The 19,986-nt window shown below is 41.5% G+C and overlaps 1 protein-coding gene across 1 annotated transcript in view; it reads right to left on the reverse strand.

Annotated features, from left to right (window-relative positions):
* The window catches only part of LOC140732802 (uncharacterized), a 237,808-nt gene that overhangs the window by 187,951 nt on the left and 29,871 nt on the right, over positions 1 to 19,986 (reverse strand). The window contains exon 3 of the mRNA XM_073055435.1: positions 10,264 to 10,365. Coding sequence (XP_072911536.1) covers positions 10,264 to 10,357 — 94 coding nt within the window. The 5' untranslated portion in view covers positions 10,358 to 10,365. The remainder of the gene's footprint in view (positions 1 to 10,263; positions 10,366 to 19,986) is intronic.

Here is a 19,986-nt window from a genome sequence, read left to right on the forward strand (position 1 = left end):
GAGACTCACCCTCATTAAAAAAAAGTTAATCCGAAGGAGACCAATTCTGACACAGTGCGCCAGACAAGAATGGCTAACACGCAAACACGCAAAAATGGCTAACACGCAAAAATAAAAAGCAATGGTGTGAGTTTCTGGACAAAAAAATGAGGAAGGTGCAGGATAGATGTATTCCAAAAAAGAAGAAATACTCAAATGGCAAAAGAGTACAACCATGGCTAACAAGGAAAGTCAAAACTAATGTAAAGGCTAAAGAGAGGGCATACAACAAAGCCCTCTTAGTGGGAAGATAGAGGATTGGAAACAAGAGAAAATTTGCAGATGCTGGAAATCTAAGCAACACACACAAAATGCTGGAGGAACTCGGCAGACCAGGCAGCATACATGTATATGGAAAAGAGTACAGTCAACTTTTTGGGCCTAAACTCTTCAGCAGGACTAGGAATTGAGGATTGGGAAGTTTTTAAAAACCTACAGAGAGCAACTAAAAGAATCATTAGGAGGAAAAAGATGAAATATTAAAGCAAGCTTGCAAACAACATCAAAATGGATAGTAAAAGCTTTTTCAAGTATGTAAAAAATAAAGAGAGATGAGAGTAGATGTAGGAAAGCTAGAAAATGAGGCAGGAGAAATAATAACCGGGGACAAGGAGATGGCAGATGAACTAAATGAGTGTTTTGCATCAGTCTTCACTGTGGAAGACACGAGCAGTGTGCCAGATGTTGAAGGGTATGAGGGAAGAGAAGTGAATGCAGTTACTATTACAAGCGACAAGGTGTTCAAAAAGCTGAAAGACCAAAGGGTACATAAGTCACCTGGACCAGATGAACTGCGCTCTTGGGCTCTGAAAGAGGTAGTGCCAGAGATTGTGGAGGCATTAGAAATGATCTTTCAAAAGTCATTGGACTCTGGCATGATGCCGGAGGACTGGAAAATTACAAATGCCAGTCCACTCTTCAAGAGAGGAGGAAGGCAGAAGAAAGGAAATTATAGACCAGTTAGCCTGTGCTTAGTGGTGGGGAAAATGTTGGAGTCAGTTGTTAAGGATGAGGTTCTGGAGTACTTGATGAGACAGGACAAGATAGGACAATATCAGCATGGTTTTCTTACAGGAAAATCTTGCCTGACTAACCTGTTGGAATTCTTTGAGGAGATTACAAGTAGGATAGATACATAGACTTTCAGAAGACCTTTGAGAAGGCGCCACACATGAGGCTGCTTATCAAGAAAGAGCCATGGTATTATAGTGAGGTTACTGGCATGGTTAGAGCATTGGCTGATTGGTAGGAGTCAGAATAAAAGGATCCCTTTCTGATTGCCTGCCAGTGACTAGTGGTGTTCCACAGGGGTTGGTATTGGGACCTTCTTTTGCTGTAATCATTGATTTAGATGGAATAGATGGCTTTGTTGCCAAGTTTGTAGATGATACCTTTATAAGACACTGATGAGGCTTCTCTTTGATGAGTGCCCGGAGGGAGGTCGGTGGGGAGGGATGGGGAGATGAATGGACAAGGGAGTCACGTAGGAAGTGATCCCTGCGGAAAGCCGAGAGTGGGGGGGAGGGGAAGATGTGGATGGTGGTGGGATCATGTAGGAGGTGGTGGAAGTTACGGAGGATTATACATTGGATCTGTAGGCTGGTAGGGTGATAGGTGAGGATCGGGGGACTCTATCCCTGGTGGGCTGGCGGGGGGATGGGGTGAGGGCAGAGGTGCGTGAAATACGGGAGATGCGATGGAGGGCAGAATTGATAGTGAACGAAGGGAAGCCCCTTTCTTTAAAAAACCTCCCTCCGGGCACTCATCCCTGCAAATGGAAGAAGTGCTACACCTGCCCCCACACTTCTTCCCTCACCACCATCCCAGGCCCCAGACAGTCCTTTCAGGTGAGGCACCACTTCCCTGTGAGTCAACTGGGGTGATGTACTGTATCCGGTGCTCCCGATGTGGCCATTTATACATTGGGGAGACCTGCCGCAGACTGGGAGACCGTTTCGCCGAACACCAGCGCTCAGTCCTCCAGCAGTGGTGGGATTTCCCTGTGGCCACACACTTCAATTCCACAGACCACTCCCACTCCGACATGTCTGTCCATGGCCTCCTCTACCGTCAAGATGAGACCGCGCACAGGTCAATGGAGCAATACCTTATCTCCCGCCTAGGTAGCCCCCTTCCTGCCAGCATGAACATCCAACTCACTGACCTCCGTTGATACCCCTGCCCCACCCTTACCCCATCCCTATCTATTATTTTAGTCTGGTTCTCTTTCTCTCTCTTTCCCCCCTCACTATAATCTCCCCCCAGCCCTACCTTTCTTTCTCTTTTATTTTCCATAATTCTCCACCTCCCCTAGCCCATTTCCCTCCAACCTATCACTTCCTAGCTCTCTACTTTATCCCTCCCCCCACTTCTTATCCCCCCTTGACCATCCCATGTAACTTCACTCCCGATGAAGGGTTTCGGCCCGAAACGTCGTCACTACTTCCTCCCATAGATGCTGTCTGGCCTGCTGAGTTCTGCCAGCATTTTGTGTTTTTATTCAGTCCTGGAATCATTTTTGTGAACCTCCTTTGAACCCTCTCCAGTATCAAGTCAAGTCAAGTCACTTTTTATTGTCATTTCGACCATAACTGCTGGTACAGTACACAGTAAAAACAAGACAACGTTTTCCAGGACCATGGTGCTACGTGAAACTGTACAAAAACTACACTGTACAAAAACACATCTTTTGCTAGATAGTGGGCCCAAAACTGCTCACAATACTCCAAATGAGGCCTCACCAGTGCTTTATAAAGCCTCAACATTACATCCTTGCTTCTAAATTCTAGTTCTCCTGAAATTAATGGTAACATTGTATTTGCCTTCCTCACCACAGACTCAACCTATAAATTAATCTTTAGAGAATCCTGCTCAAGGACTCCCAAGTTCCCTTTGTGCCTTAGATTTTCGGATTTTCTCTCCACTTAGAAAATAGTCTACCCTTTTATTTCTTCTACCAAAGTGCATGACCATACACATCCCAACATTGTTTCCCATCTGCCACTTCTTTGCCCATTCTCCTAATCTAAGTCCTTCTGTAGAGTCTCTCTCTCCTTCCTCAAATCTACCTGCCTCTCCACCTATCTTTGTATTGTTTACAAACTTGGCAACAAAGCCATCAATTCCATCATCCAAGTTATTGACATAAATGTAAAAATAATCGGTCCCAACACAAACCCCTGTGGAACATTATTCATCTCCAGCAGCCAACCAGAAAATGCTCCCTTTATTCCCACTCTTTGCCTCCAGCCAATGAGCTACTGCTTTATCCATCCTAGAATCTTTCCTGTAATACTATGGGCTCTTAACTTATTAAACCGCCTTATGTGTGGCACCTTGTCAAAGACCTTCAGAAAATCCAAGTACACAACATCAACCAATTCTCCTTTGTCTACCCTGCTTGTTATTTCTTCAAATAATTCCAACAGATTTGTCAGGCAAGATTTTACCTTGAGGAAGCCATGCTGATTATGACATATTTTATCATGTGCCTCCAAATACCCTGAAACCACATCCTTAACAATAGACTCCAACACCTTCCCAACCACTGAGGACAGAGTAACTGGCCTATAATTTCCTTTCTTCTGCCTCTCTCCCTTTTTGAAGAGTGGAGTGGCATTTGCAATTTTCCAGTATCCTGGAACCATTCCAGAATTCCAGAAGTGATTTTTGATAGATCATTACTAATGCCACCACAATCTCTTCAGCCACCTCTTTCAAAACCATGGGGTGTACACCCTCACATTCAGGTGACTTGTCTACCTTCAGACCTATCAATTTCCTAAGAACCCTCTCCCTTGTAATGTTCCCAAGGACTCACTCTTCACCCCTGACACTCTTGAACTTCCACCATACTGCTAGTGTATTCCACAGTGAAGACTGATGCAAAATACTTATTCAGTTCCTTTGCCATTTCCTTGTACCTCATTACTACCTCTCCAGCATAGTTTTCCAGAGGTCCAGTATTCACTCTGGCCTTTCTTTTATACTTCATGTATCTGAAAAGACTTTTGGTATCCTCTTTAATATTATTGGCCAGCATACGTTCATATTCCATCTTTGCTTCCTTAATATTTTTCTCCAGTCCTGCTGAATGGTCTTGGCCCAAAATGGCGATTATACTCTTTCCATTGATGCTGCCTGGCCTGCTGAATTCCTCCAGCATTTTCTGTGTGTTTCTTTACTTTCTTAATTACTTTTTTAGTTGCCTTCTGTCAGTTTTTAAACACTTCCCAATCCTCTATTTTCCAACCAATTTTTGCTCTGTTATATGCCCTCTCTTTGGTTTTTATGCTGGCTTTGACTTCTCTTGTTAGCCATGGTTGTGTCATCTTTTCATTAGAATACTTCTTTCTCTATGGGAATTTCTGGAAGCAATTTGGAAGGCACAACACTTGAACCAGCAAGGCGTGAAAGGCAACAGGCTGAGTGCTGGGAAAAGGAATTAGTATAGTTAGGCGGTTGATGTTGGCACAGACATGGTGTGGTGTGTCCATACTGTATAGGTCTATCACTCTGTAAAGGGTCCAGAAGGTTTGTAGGGATGGCAGTGGTGCAGCAGTTAGTGCTACTGTCTAACAGCTCCAGGAATCTAAGTTCAATCTTGAGCCCAGATGCTGTCTATATGGAGCTTTCACATTCTCTCCATCTCTTCATTGGTTTCTTCCAGGTGCTCTGGTTTCCTTGCACATCCCAAGGATGTTCTGGAAGGTTAATGCACATTATAAGTACATTAATGGCAAAAAGAATGAAAGGATAGTTGAAGGGAGAAAATGGGACTGAACAAATTTCAGGAGTACAGAGGAATAAAGAGAAGATAAATGGATCTGCTCCTCTGAAAGTTGACATAAACCTAATGGGCCAAATGATGAAGACAAAGGATCCACTTCCATTGGTAGAGAATCATATATTTAACTCAATTGAATAAAAGACTAGCTAGGATTCGAAGAAATGTTTTAACATCCAAACTGTAGCGCAGATCTGGAACTCAGTACTGAAAAAGGTGGTAGAGACAAAAACCTTCAGTAAGTTTAGAGAGTACCTTTATCACCTGAGCACTGAAAAGCAAACAGTTGCGAACATCAACATGGGCACAATAAACTGAGTGGACTCCTATGCTAAACATCACTGTACCCTCACAAGGGGGGGTCTCAGTAACATTCTGAAAATACACTATTTAGAATTGTCTAGGTTCAACATGGCATCATTATTTTTGGTTTTCATGTCCCTTACAAATTGAAGTAGTCTATTTAGTTAACACCCGTAGCAACGTATAGGTTCATAGTCTAACATTTGTGAATATATACTGCACCTCATCCCTCTTCTCTGCTACCCACACCTTATAAAATACTATTGTTTAGATTATACTCTGATTGCCAGACCCAAACCCATGCATCTATTGTAAGCAAAGGCCTATTAAGGTTTTTAAAAATCCCTGAAATGATAGGATAACATAAAAAGATATGGCCAGCCTTTCCCTCTCCATACCACCAGGATACAGAGGTTTTCCTTTACAAGAGACAGTCCCCATGTTTACTTGTCAGCTAAAATCATGCATAGGAACACTACTCCTCTCACTTCAGCAGACCAAGGAATGGATTGCAGACTTCAGGAGAGGGAAACCAGAGGTCCATGAGTCTGTCCTCATCAGAAGATCAGAGGTGGAGATGGTCAGTAACTTTAAGTTCCTGGGTGTCACTGTCTCATAGGACCTGTCCTAGTCCCATCACATAAATGAAATTGCGAAGAAAGCACTTCCTTAGGATTCTGTAGAGATTCGGCATGTCATAAAATACCTTGGCGTACTTCCATAGATGTGCAGCAAAAGTGTGCTGAGTGGCTGCATTATGGCCTGGTATGGGAACACCAATGCCTTTGAGCAGAAAATCCTACAAAAGGTAGTAGATTGGCCCAATACCTCACAAGTATTGGCAGGTGTATGGAGTTGAGTGGGATCTGGGATCAGCCATGATGGAATGGCGTAGCAGACTCGATGGGCCTAACTCTGTTCTTATGTCTTATGGTCTTATGATCTTATAGGCAAAGCCCTCACAACCATTGAGCACAGCTACATGAAGCGTTGTTGTAGGAAAGCAGCATCCATCATCAATGATCCTCACCACCCAGGCCATGCTCTTTTTTAGCTGCTGCCATCAGGTAGAAGGTACAGGAGCCTCAGGACTCACACCACCAGGTTCAGGAACAGTTACTACCCCTCAACCATCAGGCTCTTGAACAAAAGATGATAATTACACTCATCTGTTGAAATGTTCCCACAACCAACCATCTCACTTTAAGGACTTGTTATTTCATGCTCTTGTTACTTTTTTTTGCTATTAATTTATAGTTGTATTTGCACAGCTTGTAGTATTCTGTGCTCTTGCTCTTGCTTACAGTCACTATTCTATAGGTTAGCTGAGTATGCCCGCAGGAAAAAGAATTACAGGAGTTGTTTGTGGTGATATGTATGTACTCTGATAATAAATTTTACTTTGAATTTTGAACTTTTGAACTCTGAACCTAAGTATACTGTAGATTTTCTCTCTTTGCAATGCAGGATATTGATGCTAATAATATAAACCATCTCTCTTTGCCAATCTGGCTGAAATAAGCTAAAAGCACTAACTGGGAATAAAGCCTAAGGCTTTATGGTTGTTTCAATTTAATACGAGATGCACTGAAATGCACAGATGGAGCTAATGTGGGGCTGTTTAGCACAAAATCTGAAAAGGGAGTTAAAGAGAAAATTATACTGTATAAAAATAATCATAACATAATGCGTTCCAATAGCTGACAGATAGACAGATCTGCAGAATTAGCAGTAGGATCCAGGCTGCAGCCATGGTTCAGCAAATGCAGGACAACATTAAATCTGAGCTTCCATACAAAAGACAGCTGTAGAGTCAAGAGAACTGCTACCCTGTTATCCATGTCTCTACTTGGATCTGCTGACACACAGATGAACCAGCTCTGGTATTCCCAACATATTCCCATAATACATAACAGTTTGCCTTAATAACCAACAACTTTTGACAGGGCTGTTCTGGTAATTATCTATGAAAGGACTAACAGCTGGCCTCAGTTCTACATTATTCCAGATTTAGCCTCTAGTCACCATCGTCCAGTTCATGGGGTTCAGTGACATTAGGCAGCAGTTGTTTTTGAAGAGATATTATTTTGTTTTTCAATATACTAACAGATTTAGGTCAAAGTTGTATCCTGTTAAAACCAGAGATAAGCCTTCTTAAGCTTTTGACTCTTGCCTCAACTTGTCCAGCCATTTCAGACATGTTTTTCTTACTGAAATTTGTTAATGATAAATGAGACAAGAGAAAGGGTGTTTGTAATAGAAAGGGGCATGGATTCCTTGGTGTTGTATTCCTTCAGCTGTTCCTGCTGTAATTCCAGCAAGAATCGAGAGAAACAGACCAGAAGGAGGCCTATGAGAAAGCTTTGCCACCAGCATTGTACGATGTAAAGACCACAGAGCCAACAACATTGAACAAAGGTGGTGGGACAGGGACCAGGGACCTCCCCTTCTGGTAGCTGCTGCTTTCAGGTTGGTTGCAGTGCTCAGAAGTGGAGCTCAGTGGCATTAGGAAGTGTCGGCCCACACAATGGCACCACTGTCAGATGGATGCTAGGCATCACATGAGAGAAATCTGTTAACCAATAACAAGATGCTCTTCTAAATCAGTCATAACAGATGCAAAGTTGGCAAAGAGGCCACAGAGATGGATAATGGCCAGCACTCTGAAGATACTGATACAAATGTGGATGCTACCAACCCTTGTAGAGATACTTCATGTATAGACAATGTCACTTTTACTGAAAACTAGGCCTTAATAAATGGGACTTTGGTACAGAATTACAAGTTATATGCACATCATGGTGTCAGCGTTCAGCAGGCCAACGGTTTATTTACAATGTGCGACTGATTTCCAACCTGTGTTTATAGTTACAATTTGTAGCAGTGTTGCAACTTGAAACACTGACAATGTAAATACGTTGAAGCTCTAGAAATTTTCAAAGTAAAGGTTGTGGTGCATTTATTATTTAGAAAATTTATGGATTATATTCATGAACACATAATTAATTACATTGTATTTCACTGTTATATTAGCAGAGATTTCAAAATTATATCAGCAAAATTACAAAATAATATTAGCATAATTTTAAATTATTTTAACATTATCTAAAAGAAAATTCCAGCTGAGGGGCAGTGTAGGCTATGTGTGCGGGCCCTTACGGCGGTGCGCCCACACAGGTTGAAGTAAAAAGCGTGAGTAGTTGAAGTGTGGAGGAGTACGTTTGACAAGATGGAGAGAGCAGTAATAGGAAGCTGTCGTGCACAAAACTTTGGAACTTGTTGGTTCCATGTGGACTACATCAGAGAATTTAACACAAGTATTGACTGGTAACAGCTGTGGACACAACAGTGGAAACATGGCTAAAGGGCTTGATTCTGGAAATTATCCTGTTAGATTTACATTTATATATATTGGAAACCTAAACTTGTCTAGAGATGGATTTTCCTCCACAAAGCCACTGAAAATGGAGGAGGAATATTGTGGGAAATGGGATAAAGCCCTTCTATAGACTTCCTGCCAGGACAATTTACTTCCTTCACCGTTATCTGTTCCTCCACTCTCACCTCTGTTCCTCAACTACCAAGTCTAACTACAAGCAACATGGTGGGCTTGTGTGACTACCTTCCTCCACAGTGTTTCCACAGCCAAAGGAAGCGTAACAGTTGACCCTACTACATTGATTGGCCTAATCTCAAATAATAATGAGGCAGCCTACAGAGAAGAAGTCATCTCTCTGACACAGTGGTGTCAAGGAAACAATCTCTCCCTCACGTCACAAAAAGAAAGGAGCTGGTTGTGGACTAAGGAGGAACGGAGGCAAGCATCAATAGATATCAATGGATCTGGGGTTGAGAGGGTCAACAGCTCTAAGTTTCTCGGCATCCACATCACCGAGGAACTCACTTGGTCTGTACATACCGGCTGTGTGGTGAAAAAAGCACAACAGTGCCTCTTTCACCTGAAACGGTTGAAGACGTTTGATATGGGCTCCCAAATCCTAAGAACTTTCTACAGGGGCAGAATTGAGAGCATCCTGACTGGCTACATCACTGCCTGGTATGGGAACTGTACCTCCCTTAATCGCAGGACTCTGCTGAGAGTGGTGAGGACAGCCCAATGCATCTGTAGATGTGAACTTCCCAATATTCAGGACATTTACAATATGTGTAAAAAGGGCCCAAAGGATCATTGGGCATCCGAGTCACCCCAACCACAAACTGTTCCAGCTGCGACCATCCGGGAAGCGGTACAGCAGTATAATAGCCAGGACCAACAGGCTCCGGGACAGCTTCTTCCACCAGGCCATCAGACTGATGAACTCACACTGATACAATTATATTTCTATGTTATATTGACTGTCCTGTTGTATATAATGTTTATTACAAATTACTATAAATTGCACATTGCACATTTAGATGGAGACGTAACACTAAGATTTTTACTCCTCGTGTATATGAAGAATGTAAGAAATAAAGTCAATTCAATTCAGTTCAATAATAGGAAGTGGACTAGGATCCAATACTCCTCTCTCTTTGGTAGGGTCTACTGCATGGCAGGAGAGGCATCATCAGCAATCTACATTGCTCTCTGGTGAAAGAAAGATTATTTCACTTTCGGCACTCCTTGATCCCCTTTAGGGGTTACAGAAGTGAAAATATGCATGTACTTCTATTCAGACATCGGAAAAAGGTAGGGTTACCCGTATCCCTCCCGAAATCAGCCCTGCTTTTCAACAGTGTCCCAACCTAAAAATTGAGGAAAGGCTATGACAAGAGAAAGTCAAAGAGGGCTACAACGTTTCTCAACGGATCACCACGCCCTCCCCCAATCTCTACCAGCACCACAATATTTATTGGCAGTATTTCAATTCATCCAGACTGTTTGAAAAACTCTGGAAACAAAATAATACACCTACTTTACAGTAAAAGCTACTGTAACATGAATAAATAAAATTGCATGAACAGCAAAAATAAAATAAATCTCTTTTGAAAACATGATTTGAGGACAAAGTAATTATTCCAGGGTAGCAAATAACTTATTTGCACAAAACCACAAATTCTGACTATAGAAATGGTGGAACAGCCCACCACATTTCGGAAGCTATTTTCAGGTCCTTATAATAGTGTGTACTTACAGCCGCATTTCACAGGTCCTCTGCATCCTTCAACCCGTATAACACACTTCTTTTCATCGCCTGGACATCCTTTGGTCAGCAAGACCTCTTTCATTCCAATACCTTATCATTAAAGAGGCCAGCGTTAACGCTTTGAGATAAAGATTTCATCATTCTCATTAAATCAAATAGTGCTTGTAGAATGTTAGATGCTTTTGTATCTTTAAGAGTACCACACCATATGGCATGCTTTTTGATATATCATCATCAGATGAGAGCAGTTCACAATCAGTAAGGTGTTTGGTTTAAAGCTCTATGCTAATTGCTTACTTCACTGAGCAGCAATATAGAGAAGCATCTACAAATGTTGCATTAGCAAAAGTTTGGAATATTGCAGCTAAGGAATTGACAAGGAAAACCCACTGAGAGTGAAAAGGGCTTCCTTAATTAGAATGTTATTGTTGACAGGCAATGGACTTGATATATTAGTCAGCTGCAAAAGTACAAGAACTTGCATCAATTTTCCCTGTGCAAGGAATGGGCAGAAATGTTCCTGAGAGCAAATTATATCCTCGAGGTCCCAGGATAGGGTGAAATGGCCTATGAAAAGAAACAGGCAATATTACCGCAGGTAGTAACACCAGAGCCATATAAAATGTCCCTTACGATGAAATTCTGAGAAATTTAATTGGAGGTCTTCACAAGTTATATATTTTGTATATGCATCAAAGTCCCAGAAGGGATGGTGCAAATATGTCATGACATTAAAAGCTTTAATTAACAGCAGCATCTTCATGACTTTTTAAGAACCTTTCTCAAAGAATCATTTGGTGTATGGGTTATAAAACAAGAGGATTCTAAATGGCCCAGTAGATCTGACTTTTGAGTGTTTGTGTAGAATAACCTTAAAATATGAAAAAGGTATTGAGAAGCAAAGTATACCAGGTACTTTGACTTTCTATACATTAGTGTTTAATCCATTGGATGCAATTGGCATCAATAAGGAGCAGAGGGATAGAAGCACGATCCTTGTTACTTTCCTACCAAACTGCAATACAGAGAAACATCAATAGGTACGACATTCATGACAGGTTTAAGGAGGGCATTGAGGAATGTGACTCTGTCACTCAGGACAAGAGTTTGAGGGGTAGGCAAAGAGCAAAACCACAGAGATTTTAGTGGTTTCTTTGTAACCAGGTCTCATTGATACCTCTAGTGGGAAAATAGTAAGATGTATATGTGTGCCTGAGGCAGGAAGGCTCTGAGTTATGAGTATAGAACACTGACCAGCCTCTGTATGTTGACATAAAACAGCCCTATATTTTATTTACAACTGATAGCCCACTTTACAAGTGGGACTGTCAGACTGTACTGGGAATGGATTGTGCTGGTTATCTACCCTGGTGCCGGGCTAGAGTGGTGTAGCTGTAATCACGGGTAGCTCCTTATAAAGGACTGCAGTGCTTAGAAGTGATAAGATCCTGAGTCACTCAAGCAGCACTGCCCTGCAGAAGACGATTGCATGGGTGCCAGTAAGTCAGGAGCTCAGACTAGCATACGTAATTATAACAACATGCGGGAGGCCGTTCAGCTCACGAAGTCCGTATTGGATTCTGCCATACTGGCTCCTTTAACAAACTCACTCTATTGATCTCATACCCCTCTGCTTTATCTCCCCACTGAAAATTAGGGAATAAATAAAGGCCAGTCAATTCCCCCTTGACTCCCTTGCCATTTACACGTACCAGCAGTTAAGGTTCTAACAAGATTAGCGTAGAGGATGAGAAATCGATAGTCCCTGTTCTACACCCTTGCTGGCAAGTTAATGCGTATTTAGGAAAGCTAACCTAAAGAAGAGAGGTGATTGTATCCATGGAAATAAGTGGATTGAATTTAGTACAGATAGCAATGCACCAGCATCTGTACAGATAGAGACTGAAGTTTGTCTGAAGAGGAGTTTGGGGCTTGTGTATCTGGCGAGAGAAATGAGTGAATACAGCTATTTCTAGAAAGAAGGGGATTCAGAAATTACACCATTGCAGCAAAATGTGCACAGAGATTCCTATATCATCCAATAGCACAGGGAAATGCAAAGCTCCCAGGTGTGAAGTTATGGACACACTGGGAATTCAATACAGAATGTGCTTTACACTTCTTTAAAAGAACTGTTCCTCGGAGCTCTAGGGTCTGCTGTGTTAACATTTCAAGTGTTGCTAACTAGCAGCATTGGGGATAAGAAGGCCAGTGCTGTCATTCAATACTGACGTTCAATGGCAGTGAAATAATTGGAAGTGTCAGGGAGGTCACCAAAAACTGAAGAGGTCATAATGGAGCACAGATTCAAAACAAGGTACACTAGAAGAAGCTGAGACTGTAATGCCCACGTTGTGTGAACAGGAAACCATTGTGAGGGGGAAGGTCAGAGGTAATGGCTTCAAGAAAGTCAACAGAGGAAAAAGCATTGTCCCATAGGGAGCCAAAGTGAGAGTGGCCAAGTGGGGATGAAGGTAAGTAGATAGAACACATTTTTTAAAAATTAAGGTAATAATTAACTGTATTATCAAGTTTGTGATAATTGGAAATATTGTGGTTAGAATGTACTGTATAATTGCAATTCTGTTGAATCAACGTTGATCAATGTGGATTTTCCAAGGGTTACAAAAGTGTAAGCTTTATGATGTATTTATAGTCATATATAGACAATCCAATTCCAGTAGCACATGTGAGATTGACTAAGTGTGAAGTGTTTTGGAAAAATCACACAATGGACTTATCAGTATCAGGGGTACATACTATAGAGATTTTTAGAGATGAACTGATAAGAATAGAAAATTTGTAGATTTATGTTCAGGTAGTCAATAATATGCATATTATATTTTGTAAATAATTATATGTACAAATTTATATGGTATTTTAATAGTTAACTGTTATATACCATATATGAATAGCTATTGTTGCTAAGGAATTGTTACATTTTTTAGGGAAAACTGTGCAAAACTTTTGATTTATATATGAAGAGATATGTATACTATGCTATCCAATTTTAATATCTTGTGTTGGCCACAGTAGTTAATTAAGTTTGCTTGCTGTCAATAAAGAATGCTTGGTTAAAAGCTCAGTCATCTCATGAGATGACTTAGTCAATTCTAAGGTTTGTCATATGAAGAGTGCACGATGACTCTGGGCCAGTATTCATTGGAATTCAGAAGAATGTGGGGTGACTAAATTGAAACCTATTGAATGGTCAAAGGGCTTGATAGAGTGGGTGTGGAGAGGATGTTTCCTGTGATGGGAGAGTCTAATACCAGAGGACACAGCCTCAGAATAGAGGGGTGTCCTTTTAGAATGGAAATGAGGAAGAATTTCTTTAGCCAGAGAGTGGTGAATCTATGGAATTCTTTGCCACCGGTGGCCATAGAGGCCAAATCTTTATGTACATTTAAGGCAGAGGTTGATAGATTCTTCATTTGTCAGGGTAAGAAGGGATATGGAGAGAAGGCAGGAGATTGGGGCTGAGAGGAAAATTGGATCAACCATTCTGAAATGGTGGAGAAGACTCGAAGGGCTAAATGGCCTAATTATTCTCCCATATCTTATGGTCTTATTATGGTCTCATTGTTACTTGCCTCACTAAAGAACAATATAAGGAAGAATCTACAAGTGCCAGAACTTAATTTGCTGTGGTCTATTCATCTGATAATTAAGGATGCTCTTAATAACCAAGGTCATTGCAGCATAATTAAAGGAACAGTGGCAATGTAAATATGAAACTGGTCAAGAGCTGTCAAGAGCAGATAAGCATATAGAAGTGATGACTAATCATTTGGACTGTGCAGCAGAGACATCAGGCACCAGAACTGAGATGTAATCTTGATATAGTTTTGACTGGACATAGAGTTGGGTACTCAATTTAAAAGATGTGCAAATCTGGTAAAATGGTTAACAAAAATGGAGATGATAGCACACATTATAAGAAGATATCCAGGAGAGTGAAATGAGAAAATAAGAGCAAATGAATGTAATATACATGTGTGTAAAGTGTACATTTTTGAACAAAGAACGGGCGATATAAACTAAATGGTGAAGTGGGTGTCAAAACAATGGATTTAGGAGCTCACATCAGAGATAAACTTACAAATGCACATGGTCTATAAACATTATCATCTATTCTTAGTGAGGAAGCCTGTTTGATTTCCCAACTGCATCCCATAGGTAAATTGTTATACAATAAATCTGTTCTTATTCCAAAGTTCCTCAGCATGGTCCAGCTACATGAAGATCAGCGTGGCCAAGTCAGACACAACAACGACCTCTCAGAGCCCTTCCCAAAAGGCAACAGTGTAAAGCAAGGCTGCATCCTCATGCTGACTCTCTTCACCATCTTCTTCAGCATGATGCTTGAAAGAGCCACAGAAGACCTTGATGAAGAGGACGATGTCTATATCCGATACCACACTGATGGCAGCCTGTTCAACCTGAGGCGACTACAGTCCCACACCAAGACACTGGAGTAACTCATCGAGAGCTACTCTTCGCTGACGATGCTGCCCTTGTTGCCCACACAGATACAGCCCTACAGCGTATAACATTCTGCTTCGCAGAGGCTGCTGAGCTCTTCGGACTGGAAGTCAGCTTGAAGAAAGAAGTTCTCCATCAGCCCGCACCTCAGGATGATTACCAACCTCCCTGCATCACCATCAGCAAGGCAGAGCTGAAGACAGTCCACCAGTTCAGCTACCTGGGGTGCACCATCTCGTCAGATGCCAAGATCGACAAAGAGATTGACAACAGACTGGCAAAGGCAAACAGCGCATTCGGCAGGCTGTACAAAAGAGTCTGGAACAACAAGCATCTGAAGAAAGGCACAAAGATTAGCGTGTACAGAGCCGTTGTACTGACCACCGTCCTGTACGGCTCTGAGTCGTGGGTCACCTACCATCACCACCTACGACTCCTTGAGCGCTGCCTCAGCACCATCCTCAACATCCACTGGAGTGACTTTGTCACCAACATTGAAGTCCTCGAACAGGCGGAGGTCACTAGCTTCGAGGCCATGCTGTTGAAGATGCAGCTGTGCTGGGCAGGGCACGTCTCCAGGATGGAGGATCATCGCCTGCCCAAGGTTGTGCTGTATGGCGAACTCTCCACTGGCCACCGTGACGGGGGGCACCGAAGAGGAGGTACAAGGACTCTCTGAAGAAATCCCTTGGTGCCTGTCACATTGACGATTGCCAGTGGTCTACTCTATTTTCCGATCACGGGGTCTGGCAACACACCGATCACCAGTCTGTCTCCTCCTTCGAGAACACACACAGGGCTGGCCTTGAGGACAAAAGGAGAAGGAGGAAGAACCGTGACACAGCAGCACCAAACCCAGAACAGATTTTCCATTGCAGCCGCTGCAGCCGGGTCTGCCTGTCCCGTATTGACCTCGTCAGCCACCAGTGAGCCTGCAGCAGACGTGGGCAGCCCCCTTCCTAAATCTTCATTTGCGAAGCCAAGCCATGATTACCACTTTAGATCAATTTTCTGTGCTGGCATACATGGATTGTTGGGTATTTTTCCCATTTAACAGCTCATTGAATTCTATGCACCATTCCCTTCAACCTGCAAATAAGTGCAAATTACCAATTTGTATAAGTAAACATTGACAACCTCTACCTCAAGCTTCACACACCTTCCTTGTAGCAGAGCCTATCTACTGGACACAGGACTAATCCATATAGAAACACCACAGAAAAGCTCTGAAAGTGGGGAGCTGATGAAAGAGTCTCACATGCATACATGGCACATGAAGCAATCCATTGATTATTAATCAATAATCCATTTACCCACTTATAAAACTTTGGAATTCCCTGGGTGGAATATTGAAGAGCTACCCATCCATAGACTGAAAGGGCAGAGAAATTATATAAATTTTTTATTGTGAGGTAATAACTTCTGATCAGTTCTATTCTGGTTAAGATTTAATACACCAATAAATCTGATGTGGATTGTAATTAACAGTAAATATCAACATTGACTGTAATGTTGATTCATTATGTCCAACATTGGAGAATATTCAGAATTCAACTGTAAATTAATTAAATAGTTTGACAAAATTAATGTTGTAGCTAGTGGAAGAAAGCCAGCTGTGGTTTGTCAAGCTAATCAAAGTAATTGTGGTACCAATTGAGGCCAATATCCAAAAGAGTTTGCCCTGAGCTTATCCTGTTAAATACGTTACCATGGAGATTTGTGTAATTACATGAAAAGAGGACCCAATGTTATAATTTATTAAAATTTGTCACAGAGATATCAACTCTATTTGAGATAACATTTTGGTTAATAAAATCTTCAGGCTTCCAGCCGAGTATAAATATCAATTATAACTGATGTTTCAATGACAAGCTCTGTCATCTTCTTCAGGGATGATGCCTGGGCATGTACCCCTATAGTCCATCCCTCCTGATTGGTTAGTCCTCATCCAATCAGGTTTCCACTCTCCCACCTTGTTTACATTCAAATTCCAGTTCTTACTTAGAGTGAGACCTTCGTTTTTGTGAAAAACCTTTTCCTCTAGTTTGATTTCAATGGTTTCCTCTACCAGGTGGTTCCAAAAACCATTGGCATGGCATAGTAGTTTTATGCCATCGAAGTCAACCCAACGACCATTATGAATGCAGTGTTCTGCTAAAGCTGATTTCTCCGGCTAACCCAAATATATACACCTCCTGTACTCCTTGATGTGGGTTTCCGCCGTGCATTCCATCTGGCCGATATATGCTGCTCTGCATTCACAGGGAATCACAACGCCAGCCTATCAGAGTACCAGGTCATCTTTGACCCGCATAAGCTGTGACTTGAGCTTCTTTACGGATTTGTGCATGGTATTTAATCCACTTTTTCATCAGGATCCTGGTGATCCTTCCAGAAACCATGGAAGTATAGGGAAGGCAGGTAGAAGTGACGGGTTCCTCCTCATTGTTAGGTTTCCTGGTTTCCCTGTCAACCCTTTTAAGGGCCCAATTGATTTCCTTCATATTGTAGCCATTGTAGGAATGTCACCTGTAATTATCATATTTCCTCGGCGAGACTCTATGGGTCCAAAATAGTTTTCGCACAGTTAATCAAAGTAGAATGAACCGCTCTCTGTTGGGAGGCATGATAGCTCACATCACAGGTAATGTGAGACAAAGGTTACCTTGGACTCAGGGTGGCTATTGTTTACAGGATCCCCTGTGAATGCAGAGCAGTGTATATCGGTCAGACAGAACACATGGTGGAAATGCGCATCAAGAAGTACAGGAGGTGTATTCATTTGGGTTACCCAGAGAAACTGGTAGTAGCAAACACTGCATCCGTAATGGCCATAGGATTGACTTCAACAATACAAAACTACTGTGCCACACCAATGGCTTTTGGGACCAGCTGGTAAAGGAAACCATTGAAATAAAACTAGAGGAAAAAATTGTTAACAAAGATGAACTAAATAAGAACTGGAATTCGATTATAAACAGTATGAGAGAGCAGAAATCTGATTGGATGAGGACTATCCAATCAGTAGGGACGGACTATGAGGTAAAATACCACCGGACTAGACATGCCCAGGTCTCAGCCTTGAAGAATATGGCAGAGTTTGTCATCGAAACATCAGTTATGATCAATATCTATACCCAGCTAGAAGCCCAAGAAGAGTTTATTCATCATATATGCTGGGAAAGCACTAGATCCTTTTTAATATTTTGGTTATTTCAAGGTTCTCTCATAGGTGATACAACAGCATCATAACTCAAGTTACAACAGTCAGATTTCCTCAATATATGAAATGCATACTCTGGTCTTAACTGTACCACCTTTTGACGTCGGAAAGTGTTGCTGAGAGATTCTTTGAATAAAATGGAAGACAACGGGGTTCATGATGGGAGGTAAAGGAGTGGATCTGGAAGAGAAGCCCCTGGTTCCCAACATGGTGATATCAAACCCCGCCCCACACCTCCTAGGGGTGAAGGAAGTTTCTAAGGGAGTAATAAAGATAAAGGAGGCAGTGGGGCATGGGACGTGCTCAGTAGTGAGGGGGCACCAGACAATCAAGTAATCACCTCATCTCTTGCTAACCGTCCATTCTCTTAGACTTTGCTCAAAGAGTTATTGGTGTTGAAAAGCAATGTAGCACTCCTGTATCTGGCATGTCATGAAAAATTTGGACTGAAGAACTCGTGTTATTATGTTATTTCGAGCTCCGGCCTGCGTATTATTGCCATTCACTACTGTAGTACTGTATTAGCTAGAACAATGCTAATACTCAGCAGTGACACAATTCATGTGAATTTGGGTATGGTATTCAATGGGGCAAAGTTCAGAATCTGCCCTTTCAAATGGCCTTGACGGCATTTCTCCAGCCCACATCCCAACTGAGATAGCACTGCCCCTTCAGGCAGAGGGTCAGGTTTTGCCTGAGCTGTGATGACATCATAATTTTTCTCTTTATTGATCGTAACTTTTGAGGTTGGACTTAATCAATAGGTGATTCACTGTGGTCATTAATCCATTATAAAAATGGCAGAAACAGATGAAAACAAGAAGTGTAGACAGTATAGTGAGGAGCATCTGAAATATGGATTTATATTGGCACCAGGCAACTAAGAGCAACCAATGAGTCTGCTGTGTGAAAAGATTATGTTCTAATAAAGCAATGAAGCCATTTAGGTTCCTCGAACATTCAATGCACTCTGATAAAGCAAGCAAAAACTTGGCTTATTTTCATTCACTTAGTGAAAACTTTCAGTAATGTAAATGTCTTCAAAATATGTTTGCCATCACTTCATAACGAAACAGTGATGGTTTGTGTGCTTCATAAACATTTCATTTCCTATTGCCAAATCTAGAAAGCTCCATACAATTGGAGAAAAACTGATTCTGCCAGCAGTAAGACAGGTTCTGTGTATGGTTTTGCATAAGTCACCAGACCAAATAATTAAAGCGACAACTCTGTTCAAAGATGAATAGATGAATTGTCTGGGGATGTGGAAGCCACATTGTGCAAGGTACTTAGGATAACAGGATTTGCTCTGCAGTTGGACAAGTCAACTTAGCCAGGCAACAAATCTTTGCTTCTTGGTTATATTCGCTTCATATAAGATCAGAGTGTTCAAGTGTTATTATTTGCAAGGGGTCTAGAAACAGCTACGAAGGAACGTCAATATTCTGGGTTGCTGAGCAATAGTTCAAAGAGAAGGATATCCCGCTCACCAAATTCTTGCTTGTGCAACAAATGAGACACCATCAATGACAGGACACCATAGTATCATAGAGATGTTCACAGAGAACATCTTGTCACAAAAAAACCTAAGTCCTCAGATGCACAAATAATTAAATACTGTTACCACAGCGGTAAATAAAGACAAGTCCCATGCTGTCAATTCCTGACTGTTTTGAGAGCTTTGTATTCAGAATGATGAACATTTGAATGCTTGTTCTTACTGATAGAAGTCAGGTGGGTCTCAAAAGGAAACTGTCTGAGATGCTTTTATGCGCTTTTTGAAACACGTAAAATTCATTGAAACTTGAAGGTTTCATTAAGTAATAAACTCAAGAATATTAGAAATGACATTGCTTATTTGTCAGAATTATTTGCAAAGTTTAATGAAATCAATCTTCAATTTCAGGAAAATGCTGTGAATCTTATCAAAGTCAAATCGGTCATCTCCACATTTCTGTCCAAGTTAACCCTATTTAAGTGCAACATTGGCCATTATGACCTTT

This window comes from Hemitrygon akajei, chromosome 9, assembly GCF_048418815.1.
Source record: "Hemitrygon akajei chromosome 9, sHemAka1.3, whole genome shotgun sequence".
Taxonomy (NCBI): domain Eukaryota; kingdom Metazoa; phylum Chordata; class Chondrichthyes; order Myliobatiformes; family Dasyatidae; genus Hemitrygon; species Hemitrygon akajei.